The sequence below is a fragment of the Topomyia yanbarensis genome, chromosome 2, assembly GCF_030247195.1.
Source record: "Topomyia yanbarensis strain Yona2022 chromosome 2, ASM3024719v1, whole genome shotgun sequence".
In the NCBI taxonomy this organism is placed as follows: domain Eukaryota; kingdom Metazoa; phylum Arthropoda; class Insecta; order Diptera; family Culicidae; genus Topomyia; species Topomyia yanbarensis.
The window spans coordinates 106,477,478-106,492,604 of record NC_080671.1 but is presented as its reverse complement, the minus strand read 5'-3'; the positions used below and the strand labels follow the sequence as shown (position 1 = coordinate 106,492,604).

General features: G+C 42.3%; 1 protein-coding gene across 10 annotated transcripts in view; it reads right to left on the bottom strand.

Moving 5' to 3' along the window:
• The window catches only part of LOC131679118 (uncharacterized), an 80,971-nt gene that overhangs the window by 29,902 nt on the left and 35,942 nt on the right, over positions 1–15,127 (bottom strand). For all 10 annotated transcript variants that reach the window (XM_058959692.1, XM_058959690.1, XM_058959696.1 and 7 more), the window contains 6 exons: positions 4,528–4,584; positions 4,306–4,460; positions 3,932–4,243; positions 3,614–3,766; positions 3,360–3,529; positions 3,084–3,201 (listed from right to left, as the gene is read on the bottom strand). In XM_058959692.1, coding sequence (XP_058815675.1) covers positions 3,084–3,201; positions 3,360–3,529; positions 3,614–3,766; positions 3,932–4,243; positions 4,306–4,460; positions 4,528–4,576 — 957 coding nt within the window. In that variant the 5' untranslated portion in view covers positions 4,577–4,584. The remainder of the gene's footprint in view (positions 1–3,083; positions 3,202–3,359; positions 3,530–3,613; positions 3,767–3,931; positions 4,244–4,305; positions 4,461–4,527; positions 4,585–15,127) is intronic.

Sequence of the window (15,127 nt, the reverse complement as noted above, 5' to 3'; positions counted from 1 at the left end):
AATCACGATCCATTCTTTTTGGGGAAGATACGAGAATCTCTGAGTAACCTGACAAGAAAATGTTATAAATTTACCCTAGTGTGGCTCCCCGCCCATTGCTCTATTGCGGGCAATGAGAAAGCTGATAATTTAGCCAAGATTGGTGCACTAGATGGTGAAATATATGAAAGACCCATCGCTTACAATGAATTTTATAGCGCTTCTCGACAGAGGACACTTGCTAGTTGGCAAACATCTTGGGACAATGGAGATATGGGACGATGGCTACACTCAATTACCCCTAAAGTATCAACGAAGGCATGGTTCAAAGGATTGGATGTAAGTCGGGACTTCATCCGTGTGATGTCTAGGCTCATGTCCAATCATTATACTTTAGATGCGCATCTCCGTCGTATTGGGCTCGCTGAGGGTAATCATTGTGCTTGTGGAGAAGGTTACCATGACATTGAGCATGTTGTTTGGTCCTGCACTGAATATCGTGAAGCCAGATCACAATTAGTAGATTCTTTACAAGTCCGAGGAAGACCAATCCATGTTCCTGTTAGAGACATCCTGGCGTATCGCGATCCTCTATACATGGAACTTATCTATCATTTTCTAAAAACAGCGTCTGTCAAAATTTAATTAAATTCATCTCCTCATACTCTCATCCAAGGCTAATCATTCACCAATTAAAGGAACCTAGAATATTTAGTTTTTAAATTTAGACAATAACAGAAAAAAAGTAAATAAATACACCCGAAAATACTAGATCAGTATGAAATACAACAATGTAAGGAAAAAAGCAAACAATAAAGTGATTTCAGTGTTAGTTTTAGACAAAGTACTAGTATAGTTAAAATTAGTCTTAAGGATTTTTGTAACGTGCTATGTAAAAAAAGAAACTGGCGTAAAAAGCTATTGCAAATGCCGTGTCAAATAAACGTATGAAAAAAAAAAAAAAAAAAACGGCGGCACACGCGATAAGAATAGTGGCGGAATGGATGAGCGCGAGAGGCCTAGAGCTCGCCCATCACAAGACGGAGGTGGTTGTTGTTAATAACCGTAAATCGGTACAACAAGCAGTTATCCAAGCGGGAGAAGTCGAGATAACCTCAAAGCGGAGTCTGAAGATTCTTGGGACCATCATAGACGACAAGCTGACCTTCGGCAGCCATGTCGACTATGCGTGCAAGAAGGCATCGACGGCTGTTGCGGCATTATCGAGGATGATGTCCAACAGCTCCAAGGTGTGCGCCAGTAGACGTAGGCTACTGGCAGGTGTCGCCGTATCTATCCTGGGCGAAGGCACTGGAAGTAACCAGTTACCGTCGCAAATTGGAGAGCACCTATCGCTTGATGTGTCTCAGAGTGATATCTGCCTACCGCACGGTATCACACGATGCATCCTGCGTGATAGCGGGTATGATGCCAGTCGGGCTGGTCATCCGGGAAGACGAAGATTGTTTCGAATTGCGCGGCAATAGGGGAGTCCGTGAGCGTGCCAGGGTGATCTCGGTCGCCAGATGGCAGCGCGAATGGGATAACTCCTCGAGAGGTAGGTGGACCCACCGGCTGATACCTAGCATATCGAGCTGGGTGGGAAGACCCCATGGGGAAGTTCACTTCCATCTGACACAATTCCCGTCAGGCCATGGCTGTTTCCGACAGTACCTCCACATGTTTGGGCACGCTGAGGCCCCAGTCTGCCCAGACTGCCCCGGTGTTGACGAAACTGCGGAGCACATACTATTCGTATGTCCCCGCTTCGACGTCGAAAGAGAAGCTATGCTAGACGTCTGCGGCTTGGACACAACCCCTGATACCCTTGTACAGGGGATGTGCCAAGCGGTAGAGAAGTGGAACGCAGTTTCGACTGCTACCACTCAGATTGCCTGCAGGCTGCAGAGAGCATGGAGCGCCGAGCAGCAGGCTAGAAGTATGACTAACTCGGGTTTGGTTAGCTAGAGCGGAATGGGTTATGTGCGGAGAAATGAATGAATGCTGAGGCAAGGGTGGCACAGCGGTTGCAATCGCGATAGCCACGCCGATGCATGGCGGTAGAGCGAGTGAATTGGCGGATGATAGACGGAGGTATGGTCTGCCCATGCCGAGATGGGAGGGTCGTAACGTAGAGTATATTGCCGGTACCTATCGCTACTGACACCTCGAGGCGTGGCAGAGGAATGTAGGGCGTGAGTGAGTGCGAATGTAAGGCACGAGTGAGAGCGTACGTTAAGTACGGCCATCCCCCAGAAGTAAGGCCGAAAGGTAGTTCCTGGGGATAGATGGCGGAGCCCAATGGAGTTTAGTCGGTTAACCCCCTGGTTGAGCCCGATACGCCCCCAGTACACCCCGTGTGGTAGCTTGGACAACTACTAATAGCACGTGTACTGGGTTAGGACGTAAACGTCTTCTCCATTGTAAAAAGGGCCTACTATGATGCGTTTAATTTGTTGCTGCACGGTCGCTTCGTGTAGTAATCGGAGCCGAATGAAAATCTGCATGGATGAATGGGCGATTTGTTCGTTTGACATTTTCAGCTGCGTCACGGAATATTGAAAATGAATGCGGCTGAATATGATCAATTTTTATTCAATGAATTTGAATATTTTTAACTCTGATTTCATATGATTCACTTTCAGTCACTTAGAAGTCTTGAAGAATTTGACAGTCAAATTTTAAAATAATCGATATCGACGCGATAACTGAAATTTAACAAGCAGAGTGCATGTGTGTTATTATGTAATTAGTGGTGTAAGTTTCTGACACTTTAATATTTGGGAATTACCGTTGAAAAGTTAGAATTGTCTTCTAGACTAACTTCATCCAGAAATTGTTAAGTGTTGCACCAACGTAAACTAAATGGTATGTACATTAACTTGTACAATGTCAGGAAAAATAAGTGATATTCTATCTAGCTGTACTTTCCAATATCTACTAGTGTTTCTATATATACATGTTTGTGTATGTGTGTATGATTTCGCTTCGTGTGGGTAAAGATAGTTATATAAAGCATTTACTTGTTTCAGGAAAGGTATTAAATAATACACAAAATGAAAACAAGGCATTGGTATAAAACGAATCATTCATAATTAGACTACCTGTGGCATATTTTCTGCAGCTTTACTTTCCTCTACATCGAATTCTTCGTCCTGAACCGCGGCATCAGCACTAATCGATCCACCTTGATCGGCTTCAGCGGTTGGTTCTGCTTCATTCCTAAATTACAAATATACAATTTGAAAACAAGTTTCATAGTATTAAATAGGGTCAAGAAAATTGCATTATATTTCAAAACTATAAACAAACACTAATCACACTTGAACTGTAGACGCAAAGTGGACGAACGAAACACTAGACAACGAATCAATAATTACTTGTTGTTGATTTCGCTCTCGCTTTCATCATTCGGGAGATCGGTTAGCGTCCCGTTAGTTAGATTGTGCACTGATTTAGACTTAGAAACACTACTGAGATTATTTACATCGTTATCTAGTAAGTTATTTTGCGATAAAAATGGTTTCATTCTCGCTTGCGAACCGTTGCTCTGAAATGGGTTACGGTATAGGGGTTGGTTGAATGTTAAAATATATTTCGGAAACTAGTCTGTTTCGTCTAAGTAAGACATTACATCGTCGGAATCCTCCTCGAGGGTAAACATGTTCCAGTCGAAATAGCTCGGGAAACCCTGCTGTGATATTCGTGGTGCCTCGGGAATGACCGTAAGCAACGAGCGATCAATCTCGTTCGGTTTGTTTTTGTAATACTCGGCCGGTTTGTCTCTCTGAGGAGAAAGAGCGAGAGAAAGAGATTCCATTGCATAAAGTATACCACTGATAATAGATGAATTTCATAAAAAATCTGGTGACGCAAGGTCGTTCATGTTCAAAAAGAAAAGTGAGCCACCAAGCGTCTCCACAAAACTTAATTCTAGGCATCCAAGACTCACATGATCAAGGGCGGTTTCGTCTGCACCGGCCTGCACAAGCAGATTGAAGCTGCGTGCATTATTTTTTGCACTTGCCGCCCAATGCAGAGGTGTTTTTCCGGTGTGATCCTCGTCCGAAGAGAGACTCGGCCAGATAGACAGAATGTGCTCAACAATTTGTGTGTGCGCTAAACCGGCAGCTTTATGCAACGGGGTCAACCCGTTTGTATCCTTGCTGGTCAATACAACCCGAGGCATTGGCGCAGCCGTTTTTTCTTTCAGCATCTCCAGATCGTTGTCGACCACGGCCTGATGTATGTCTTTGATGACACCCTAGGATGTAGAGAAGTTTAAAATGTAGATTTATTCAAAGACTAAATGAAATAAAGCAGTACCATAACATGGGGAACGCATTCCAAAAACCGCTTCATTTTGGGGTGATGCGAAGTTTCGGTACGAAGACGCATTCCTTGACCAGCCCATAGTACTTTGGCTAGCTTCGACATTCGCTTCTGGTGCAGCCATATTCTAATGTTGGATGGTTTTATCACTATGAGCGGTAAGAGGAAACGGGTAGTGAGTAAAGAAAGCCAACATGAAACGTTGTGTGCACTTACCATCCTTGGCCCTGCCATCATTGTCTCGTTGAAGGTTTTGATTGTTCATTTGTAATACTGGAAGAAAACAAGAAAGAATGGGCATTGCATTATAATGCGTTTCCGATGAATCATGATTATTCACAAGCGCAATTGCAACCGTGTGTGTGGGTATACTGAGGTAAAGGAGGGGAGGTTGTATTATAAATTAGTTTGCTTAGCAAATATCGTGTAAGCAATAAACGAATAGGATCGATATCGAATTAGCTGCAGTCGTCTATTGCTATGCGTCTCATAAATAATTGGTATATGCATGTTGGGCAGAGTAAGCCCATGGTGAAGTACTCCAGACAAGCAATGCAAACATTTGTGAAAATCGCTCTATCGTGGATTGCGATTCCAATGTTGGAACCGACGTTACCTACGGGGTATGAAGGAGAAGTAATGAGTATCTGGTGAGTGAACAAGAAGAAATGAGGTTGTTCACCTGTTGGATACGATACGCTTCATCTTGCGTGGTTGTATTTTTATGACTGTACATCAAACGGACATTTTTTTTTATTTTATGTGTTAATACGGATATTTTTTCTCTTTTATTCTAAAATTTAAATAGTTTACGAGAGCTTTCTTACACTGGAGTTTATTTTAGCTCTTATATAAGGATAGACTATGCACTCCAACAATCGACTTTCCAACCGAGGCCCGGAAGTCGAGTGTCATACACAGAAATTTTTTTTTGTAATTTTAAATTTATTTTCATGCACATATTTGGAGCATGGATAAAAATGTAAAATGAAGTTCCACCACAAATACACACAATTTGTCGTGCTTTCTTCCACAAATTTCATTATAATTTTACGCGTTGATTGAAAATTACAGCTTCATTAAACAGGATACAAATGCTCTAATGTATTTTTAATCCAATATTGCTGTAAAATAAATGACATGTAATATGAGAGGAACGGAAGTGTTAAATCATATGCTTTTTGATGCTCCCACTGATTGCATCGAATTCAACTTAATTTTCAATGAAAAGTTTTGATTCAACCTTTGTATATTTACATTCGTATTGTTTTACATGTCGTTTAAATTTCATTAATTTTTGGTGTGTATGCTATTCGATTCAGTTCAAGATCACAAAATGTTAGTGTGTCTGTTTTCACAGTAAGGTTTAAAAAGTTTCAAAAACTCACTTCTATGCCTAACCAATAAAAATACTCTTTACTCTTTAGTCCTTGTCCTCCACAGAACTACATCAAAGTATTAATTCGGGGGAGGGAGTGGGTCTCATGCTTTCATCGTTAGCTTTCGGCTTTACTCCTGCTTTCCGCCATCCTCTCCATCTATTACGCCGTTTGGATCCTTTGCATACCAGAGCCATTTAGCTCCAAACTTCATTTGGATATACCCCAGCGCTCCTGTTGAAATCGTTTAGCTCCGGTACCGAAGTTCGCTTCGTGAGCCAATTAGCTCCCGATATACGCAGATAGTCCCCAGTGGTGGATCAACCTATTCCGACTGTGAATTCTCCGGTGGTGGATTTCTCCCGACACCGATGCTCGTTTTCGCAAACCATTTGGCCCACCACTTCGCGAGATCTACTCGATCTAGTCCCCAACTGTAGGCCTAGCATACTCATCTGGTCAGGCGGATGGTGCCGAGGCCTGCCTAGTGATTATGACTTTCGGTTCACTGGCGCTGGATCTAGCCTCCTAACGAGCTACCCGGTATGGTGTCTAGGTTGGTCCGGCACTTCCAGCTAAAGTGTGGCGTGCGGCAAACCGGAGCTTCAACAAACCACAACCTGCGCATCAACGCGAACTATTCGAGCTAGTCCCCAGTGGTGGATCTACTCTACGGCTACTGGTGAGGTGCACTTATTTCCTCTGCAGTTCCTCTAATATCTGCACGAGTACTACACTGACGATATTCCACATACTTTTCGCTTTATACTTTTTACTTCCCCGGCGTTGAAGGTTCTCCCGAAATCGATTCATCTGCTGCTCTCCAATCTCTTCGCAGGCCAACCGGCAGGGCGCCGTGGTCGGTCCGATGATTTCGGTAAATCCTTACCTTTGGTTCGCTGGCGCAAAGACAACCCGAACACAGTGCTACGTCGCGTACTACTCAACTGGTTCACGGCGATGGATCTAGGTTATTCCGATTGCTAGTTCCTCGGCTACGGAATTTCTCCCGAGCTTGGTTTGCTGCTTCACAGCAGGGGTTTTTTTTTATACTAAAGTTTAAAAAGCTCCAAAAGCCTGACCTATAGTGTATTGGCACTGTTTGGAATCACGACTCATTTTCGTGTCTAACAACTAAAATCACTTACTCTTTTTTTGCCTTTCTTCCCCACGGAACTACATCAAGGTATTACTTCGGGGGGGCTAGATGTGCTTCCGTCTCACCTCTTTCTTCTGCTCTATCTCGAAGCCTCATTTGGTTCATGAAATGGCTTGACCTTCGCGTTTTGATTGAACTCTCGACTCTTCTCTTGCTTTTTGTCTCTATCTATTACGTCGCCATTTAGCTCTCGTTTCAGTGAGCCATTTAGATGCTGATTCTATGAGCCATTTAGCTCTAGTTTCCGAGAGTAATTCAGCTCCCAGCCTTATCAGGTCCTACTCGGATAGTTCCTGGCAATGAACTTACTCTAACACTGAGAGTTCTCCGACTGAGAAATTTCTCCCGGCACCGATACCCGCTACCTTGAACCGTTTAGCTCCCAGTTTTATCGAGATCTACTGGTGAACTACTCTACTCCGACTATGAGTTCCCTGGCAGCGGAATTTCTCTCGGTAGCGATGTCCATTTCGTAAGCCAATTAGCTCCCATTTTTATCACGATATAGTCGGATAGCCCTCGGCGGCCCCCCACTTCGTCTCGATATAACCGATCTAGTCCCCGGCAGTAGACCTAGCCTACTCAACGGGCGGCCAGCCAAAAGGTGCTGAGGTCTGTCCAGCGGTTCCGGGTAGAACGTAGCTTTCGATTCACTGGCGCCCCAACGACCCACTGCTAGCTGTTCGACGCGATCTACTCGCTCTAATCCCAGGCGGTAGATCTGGTCTACTCACGAAGTCGAGGTCGGTCCTACGATTCCGATGAAGCATGACGTCCGGCTCACTGGCACCCCGACAACCCGAACCCGTTGCTACGTCCAGTACTACTCGATTGGTCCTCGGCGGTGAACCTAGTCTACACCGACGAAGAGTTCCCTGGCGGCGGAATTTCTCCCGAAACCTGATTTGTGGTTTCACGGCGTCTTTCTAGCCGATGGTGCTACTTTGTAGGTCCCATCGCTACTTTCTCTGCAGAGTATACTCGTAACCACTCTGTTTACAGCGTCCCAGATATGCTGTCACATCTCTTCGACGATATTGTCAACTGTCCTACCCAGCATACCCCTACGAACTTCTTCGAACCTAGGACATTCGAAGACTACTTGTTCCGGTGTTTCTTGCACGTTCACACACTTCGGCAAAGGGGTGACGAAGCATGTCAAAACCGATGCAAGTACTTTCGGAAGCATCAGTGTCCGGACAAAAACTGCGTCAAATGGAAGTTCACCTCTCCATGCTTCCTATGCATACAAGCCAACATTTTTTTTTGGATGAGTCTCTGGGTCCACCTTTCTTTCTCCGAGTTGTCCCAGTCTTACTGCCACTTAGCCAACGAGTCCGATTGGACCAGTCCACTTGCATTTCATGTATTTCTCCGCTGGTAGCATTCCACATCCTCAGCCAGAGTGATGCAGATGGGAATCATCCCGGCAATGATGCATACCGTCTCCGACGATATCGTTCTGTACACGCTCGTGACACGAACAGCCATTATGCAAAACGTGGTCATCAGTTTCGTCCGATTCAGCTTTGATTTCAGCACAGCAGCCGGTATTGACGGTGAGACACCTACCAAGAGACGTCTCTTGCATTTTCACCTCTGATACTCAGCATAATCCTTGCCAATGTGTTAGTTGTCAGCGAGGTCTGCTTGCAAACATAGTCAACATGGCTATTGTAATTTACTCGATCGTCAACCATCACACGACACACTGGGCTTCGTGCGGTTGCTAACCAGCACTAGCTCCATCTTGTGGTGAGCCAGCTGCAACTTGACATCTGCCATCCAGGTTTGCACGATGCCTATTGTCTCTGCAGTCAACATATCCACTTCCTCGAGAGTCTCGCCTGTTGTAGCCAGGACAACGGCAACTGCAAAGCCGACGATCTTAACTTCCCTGAGCAGTTCCAGTGTTAACACTCCGTTGTACATTATATTCCAAAGCATTGAGCCAAGTATGGAACTCTGAAGTACTCCTACCGTGAGCCTTATTGACCTCTACCCCATTTTCGTTTCGTAGACCAGGACTCGATTCTGAAAGTAACTTTTCACAACCTTGCACAGATAGTCTTTTTGAAGTAGAATACTTCTAACGTTTCAATATAGGGGCACCATTTCAAAATTTTCTGCCAGAATTTTACCCGCTTTTTTAAACGTGAATATCTGCATTTGTACTGAATGAAAAAATAATATTATTACGCTATCTGATTGGAAATATGTACAACAATTTTGTATCCAATTCGGTAGTATGTACAATTACTAAAATAGCGGAAATAATGGATTTTATGAAAGTAGTAATTATCTGATCCATGATTGGTTGGTACAATTCGCTCAAAAAGCAAGCGTTGCTGGGACTGCCTCTTTTTCATCGAAAGAACTGTGACTGGTATAAAAAGAGAGCACACAAGAAAAATTCGTTAGTTTGTGTTCTGACGTTGTAAGCGTAGCAGCTGCTGCGTTTCATATCAGCACATTCTTCTGTGGTAGGTAATAGAAACCATGATTGCCGCCAGGCGCTGATGATTCTAATCATGAAATGACGTGACAATTTTTGTATTTTAACCCTTGTGAAGGCAAGCTAAAATCCTAACATTAAAGGGCAAGCGGGCCTCTCAGGCCCGTCTAAATTCAAGCTCCTTTTTGCCGTTCTCATATAGAAAGGTTATGATATCGGTCGAAATTTCGACTTTTTAACGGAGACCCGCAGGGCCAAATCTCTTATACCATTCGACTCAGTTCGTTGAGATCGTAAAATGTATGTATGTGTGTGTATGTATGTATGGATGTATGTATGTGGCAAACAATCTCACCGATTTTTCTCTGAGGTGACTGGACCGATTTGTACAAATTTAGTCTCAAATGAAAGGCGCAGCCTTCCCATCGGTCGCTATTGATTTTTTGATTGATCCGACTTTCGGTTCTGGAGTTACGTGTTGAAGAGTACAATCACACAGCAAATTTCCATACAAACTGATACCACCATAATGTCCAAATTATGCAATATATATTAAAATATGTGCAACATTACTTGGCTTTGCATGTCTAGATCATTAATGACCCACCGAAGGCACTTCGGCCACATTGGCCAGCTATGGCGGTTCTTGATGCCCCGGGGGAACTTACCAAGTTCTTAAGATAATGTCATACCTATTTCTCAGCGAATTCTTTACCGATTTTTACAAACTTGGTTTCAAATTAAAGGTACAGCATTCGTATTGGCTGCTGTTGAATTTCTAATTGATCCGACTTCCGGTTCCGGAATTACAGGATGATGAGTACGAACACGCAGCAAATCCTGATTTCAGCGTATAAGGCGATGAATGTAAAAAGGTCATTTTTTCCAAAAGGTGAGTACTCGGAAGATCACGTCGACTGTCGATTGGTTCTGAGCTCCATTTCGTTTGAACACGATCAATAAATGTTTCTGGGTTGCTATTAATTTTTTCTGATGCATAACCGGAGTACATATTCATATTTTTCTGCATCAGATTTATCGTCGGAAGCAATATCATTCACATCTTCTTCCTCGCTTTGCAAATCAGTTTCGGAATCGTCTACTGTTGAATTTGCTCGAATTTCTTCCATTATTTCAGATTCTTTGAGACGATTGAAAGCATGGGCATATCGTCTTATAGCCATTTCAATTTTTTGTTGCTTTTAGATCCTACAATTTGAATAATTACGACAACTATAACGCAAAGAATAGACAACAAAAATAGACAATAACGACAGAGTTAGGTTATATTGTATCCAAATAATTGTCAAGTAGATCACAGTGGGTGAATTAAAGGATTTACCCAAAAAAATATGACACACGTCATTATCGTATGCTATTTTTACATTTCTTATAAAAGAAAAGTATAGAATTCGCTCAAAATTTCAAGATTTTTTTTTTATAAGAAAAGGTAAAGATAAAATCAATCGAAATATGAAAAAAATTCCTGCTAATATGAAGATGAACTCATCAAAATGTTTTTTTCAGATAAATATTAATGTATAAAACCCGTGGTATTACTAGTAAATATTGCATGCACACCGGGCCTGCCAGGCCCGGCTTGCCTTTTTGTGCATGTAAAAAATTCAAACATAGCTGCGCATCACCCCATAGATGAAAATTTCACAATTCTTTATTTTTGTTATAGATTTCAAAGCTACTTATCAAAATTTCCATGCCCAAGCTTATACTGCATACATATTTTTTTGTAACTAAAAAATTGTAACGTGCCGGGCCTCTGAGACCCGGTTGCCTTTTTGAGGGTTAATATCACACTATTGACAAGCAAAAATGAACAGATCTCGAAAACGTGAAAACTCCCATACATCGGTCAATCTATCCCCGGCAGAGCCGTCCATAGGGAGCAGCTTGGTAATTCAAACGAAAACGAAAGTTATAAATAAATGTGCCGCGTGCATGTTTGAATCAGTTGTTGATCTTTTGCCAGACAAGTAACATCGTGCCTATAGTGTCTCGTACGACAGATTTCAGCACCCAGCACACTACTCTTCTATGAATGACGTCATCATCGACTATTTAAAGAATATCATTCCTCGAGCGACTTCATTCTCCCCTCAAACATCGGGCCGTAAAGAACACCAGTAGCAATCATGCATGTTGACAATGCGCTGCGATAAGTGCTACATTTGATCACTGCTACCGCTGGGGGTGATCTGTGTAACTAGCGCGCAGCTGGAAGAGTTGGCAAACCTCAGTTGAAGCTGACTGCATGTTATTATTGTTAAATTAAAAGCCCTTTTAAGGGCTATAACAATAAGAAACAATAAAGAACAAATTGGAATATGTCCAATCAATGATAGCGATAATGCAATTGCGCAGTTTAAATTCGTTATTTGTTGCTTGCGCGTATATTGACAATCTGAAATTTGCAACAATCTGTTATATGTTTAAATTTATCCTTCCGAAACAATACAAAAATGTGCAGCTACTTAAAATACATTTCCAGGTTGATCCAGTGATTTATTAAAAATAGTCTTTCGGAAACATAATCCAAAATTCTGCAAAGTTTCAGAAAATTGGAGGATGTGGCAACACTGCCAGCTAGCGAAAGCCGTACCAAAAAGAATCCGCAAATTTTTTTTCGTTATTCTGCATGAAGGCAGTCCTTCCATCATCAGTGCGAAAGTGATAAAAGCCAATGTCACGTTTCAAGTTATCAGTATTTCATATTAGATGCTGAAGAGAAAGGTTGTTTCTTTTCATTTCGAAATATTTATCTGGGTGGACGGGTGGAAGAGATGGCAAACCTTTTTTCGAAGCTGACTAATTGTTCCATTCTGCATGTTATTTTTGTTAAACCAAAAGCCCTTAGTTAGTTTAGTATTTTTCATTCCATAGCACGCGTGTTTGTGTATCCCACAAATAGTCCTTTTCAGGATTCCACCAATGGTCCTTTTCAGGACCCCACATACAAAACAGTTAATTTGAATGATTCCCTTAAAATAGTTCTTTTTAGTAATCCAAATATAAAACATTTCAGAGTTAATGTTAATTAAACCACCGAATATATAAAGATACATATGTTATACTTTCTTCGTTTACGAATCATTTGATTTATGACAAGTTATTTTTCTATCGTGCTTGCAAACATTTGATTTGATAGCAGGTATTTAAAGATAGATGTAAGGTTTTGTTTGTGAGCATCATTAATTTATGTTCCCATTTCACGGATTTGAATAAAACATTTTTAGAACTTGAATTTATCACACTACAGGTTATCGATTTTAATTTAAAAATTCAACAATTATCTCTAGTGAAGAATAGCATGCCTGTGTGTAGTTCTGAAACAGTCGATGGCATTAACGGTTTTTAATTTGGCCACGGATAATATTGCTTGCTCATAAAACTGATTGCATTTTCAATGTCATCGTGGTCGTGTCTTGCACACAACACTTATTTTTTTTCAGAGCTGAATAAATGGATTGGCGATGGGGTGGTTTGGTGCGAGAACCGCGCTCTCTTGTTCTTTAAATTATATGTGGCATCAGGTGCTTGTACAGATAAATTCACCCCGACGCGCATTCCAGTGTGCACCGTGGTGAATTTATCTGTGTATTTGTTTCCTCCGGCAAGCCGTAATGCGTACTGGTTGTTTCGTTGTGTAAAGGAGATGGTGTTGGCTTATTGGATACTGATAATATGATTTTCTGTTCATGATTTGATACGAGTTACTTCGGAAAGTTTATTTACGAGTTTATAAAGCATTTTTGCACTACCAGGGGATATTTAAAATACTTGGTCCTCGGAGCAAACAGAGAAAAAGTTTTACGTATCATCATGTTTTAAACTCAGCTAAATAACGGTCCGGAAAACAAATTAATTGTATCCACATTAAGCCCGGCTTATTTTGAGTGCGGCTAAATGACACAATGTGCTTTTTACTTATTTTGTTTGCGAATATCGCGGCTACACAAATGAAAAGCTCCATTATTGTGAAAACTTCACTCTAAGATACCTGCTTGGTTAAGGTTCGAGCATATTATTATTTATGAAAACATGGGGTAAAACGCGCCTCCTAAGGAAATATGATCATAGTTTAGCTATAGAACATTAATTGGGAGAATTTAATAAATATAACAACAACGGGACAGAAAGCTCGTTGGACTAACACGTAATTTTGTTTTCTGTTGAGATTTCACAAAAGTGTAGCTTTAAATCGTCTTAGGTTATGCAATTATTAGGTTTTCAAAACAATTGTTCTGTTTTAGATTAGAAAGATGGGTAGGTAATGTCAACGACAAACCGAAATGAAGTAGCATACGTTTTAAATTGTTAATACGAATGCTGCAATTTTTACTAATTTCTGAAAGGCTTTATTAAAATAAGTTATTTCGGTATTTCTAATGGAGATAGATAAATAACGGTACAAGTATATACGACTCTCTACTGTTGACAAATGATTTGATTCACTCTCATTATATGCTCTTTGCAGGGTTACCATATGAGGATAAATATGTTGGAATATTTTAGGTTTCGATGTACGTGTACATCAGAATATAGTCAAAATTGTAGCATTCGCATTAACATCCTAAAGTGTATTCTACTTCACTCCGGTTATGTCTCCGACATTACCCACCCATCTTTTTTTTACAATGGAGAAGACCTTTATGCCCTAGCCCAGTACACGTGCTATTGGTAGGGTCCAATCTACCGCACGGGGTGCACTGGGGGCGTGTCGGACTCGAATGGTGACCAGCCATTAATACCGACTAAACTCCATTGGGCTCCGCCATCATTCCTCCCAGGAACTACCTCTCGGTATTACTTCTGGGGGGATGGCTGTACTAAATGTACTCATTCACTCTCACTCACGCGTTCATACATCCTGTATGACGCTTACTTGGGTGCTCTCTCAATCGCACTTTGGTTCACTCTCAAACACTCCCACATAAGGCTGACTTTTGTGCTCACCTTTTACGTTCCATGCGAGGCTGACTTGTGTGCTCACCTTACTCATTCCTTGCTAGGCTTACTTTTGTGCTCGCCCTACCCATCCATGTGAGGCTGACTTGGGTGCTCACCCTATCACCTGATTCACTCTCAATCGTGCCACTCTATTGTACCTTTGTCACTCCCTCTGGCATCCCATGTGGGACATTTTTCTTAGGCCCCACTTCTGACATACCATGCGTGGCTGACTTTTGTGCTCACCTTTTTCATTCCTTGCTAGGCTGACTTTTGTGCTAGCCTCTACCAACCTGTGAGGCTGACTTTTATGCTCACCCTTAACATGCAGTGTGAGACTGACTTGGATGCTCACCCTTTCACTCCTCTGCCACGCCATGAGGCATCGATAGCTTAGTTCCCACATACTACGCTACGACCCTCCCATCTTGGCATGAGGCAGTCCACTTATACGCCTATACACTCACTCTTCTGTCTTGCTTCGGGGTGGCTGGGTTTACCCCTTACGCGGTTGCCATTCGCTGCGCCAACCTGCCTCGGCATGAACAGACCATTCACTCTCTTTTTTGCGCTTGGCCTTTTTCGCTCCAGCTAACCAATCACTAGTTAGCCGTGCCCGTCGTCTGTTGCTCGGTTCGCCAGATTACCTGTAGCCTACTGGCAATCTGGATGGTAGCAGCCGAGACTGCGTTCCACTTCTCCACCGATTGACACATCCGCTGAATGAGGTTATCAGGGGTTGTGTCCCAGCCACAGACGTCGAGCATTGCTCTTCTTTCGACGTCGAACCGATGACATACGAACAGTATGTGTTCGGCAGTTTCATCTACACCTGGGCAGTCCGGGCAGACTGGGACC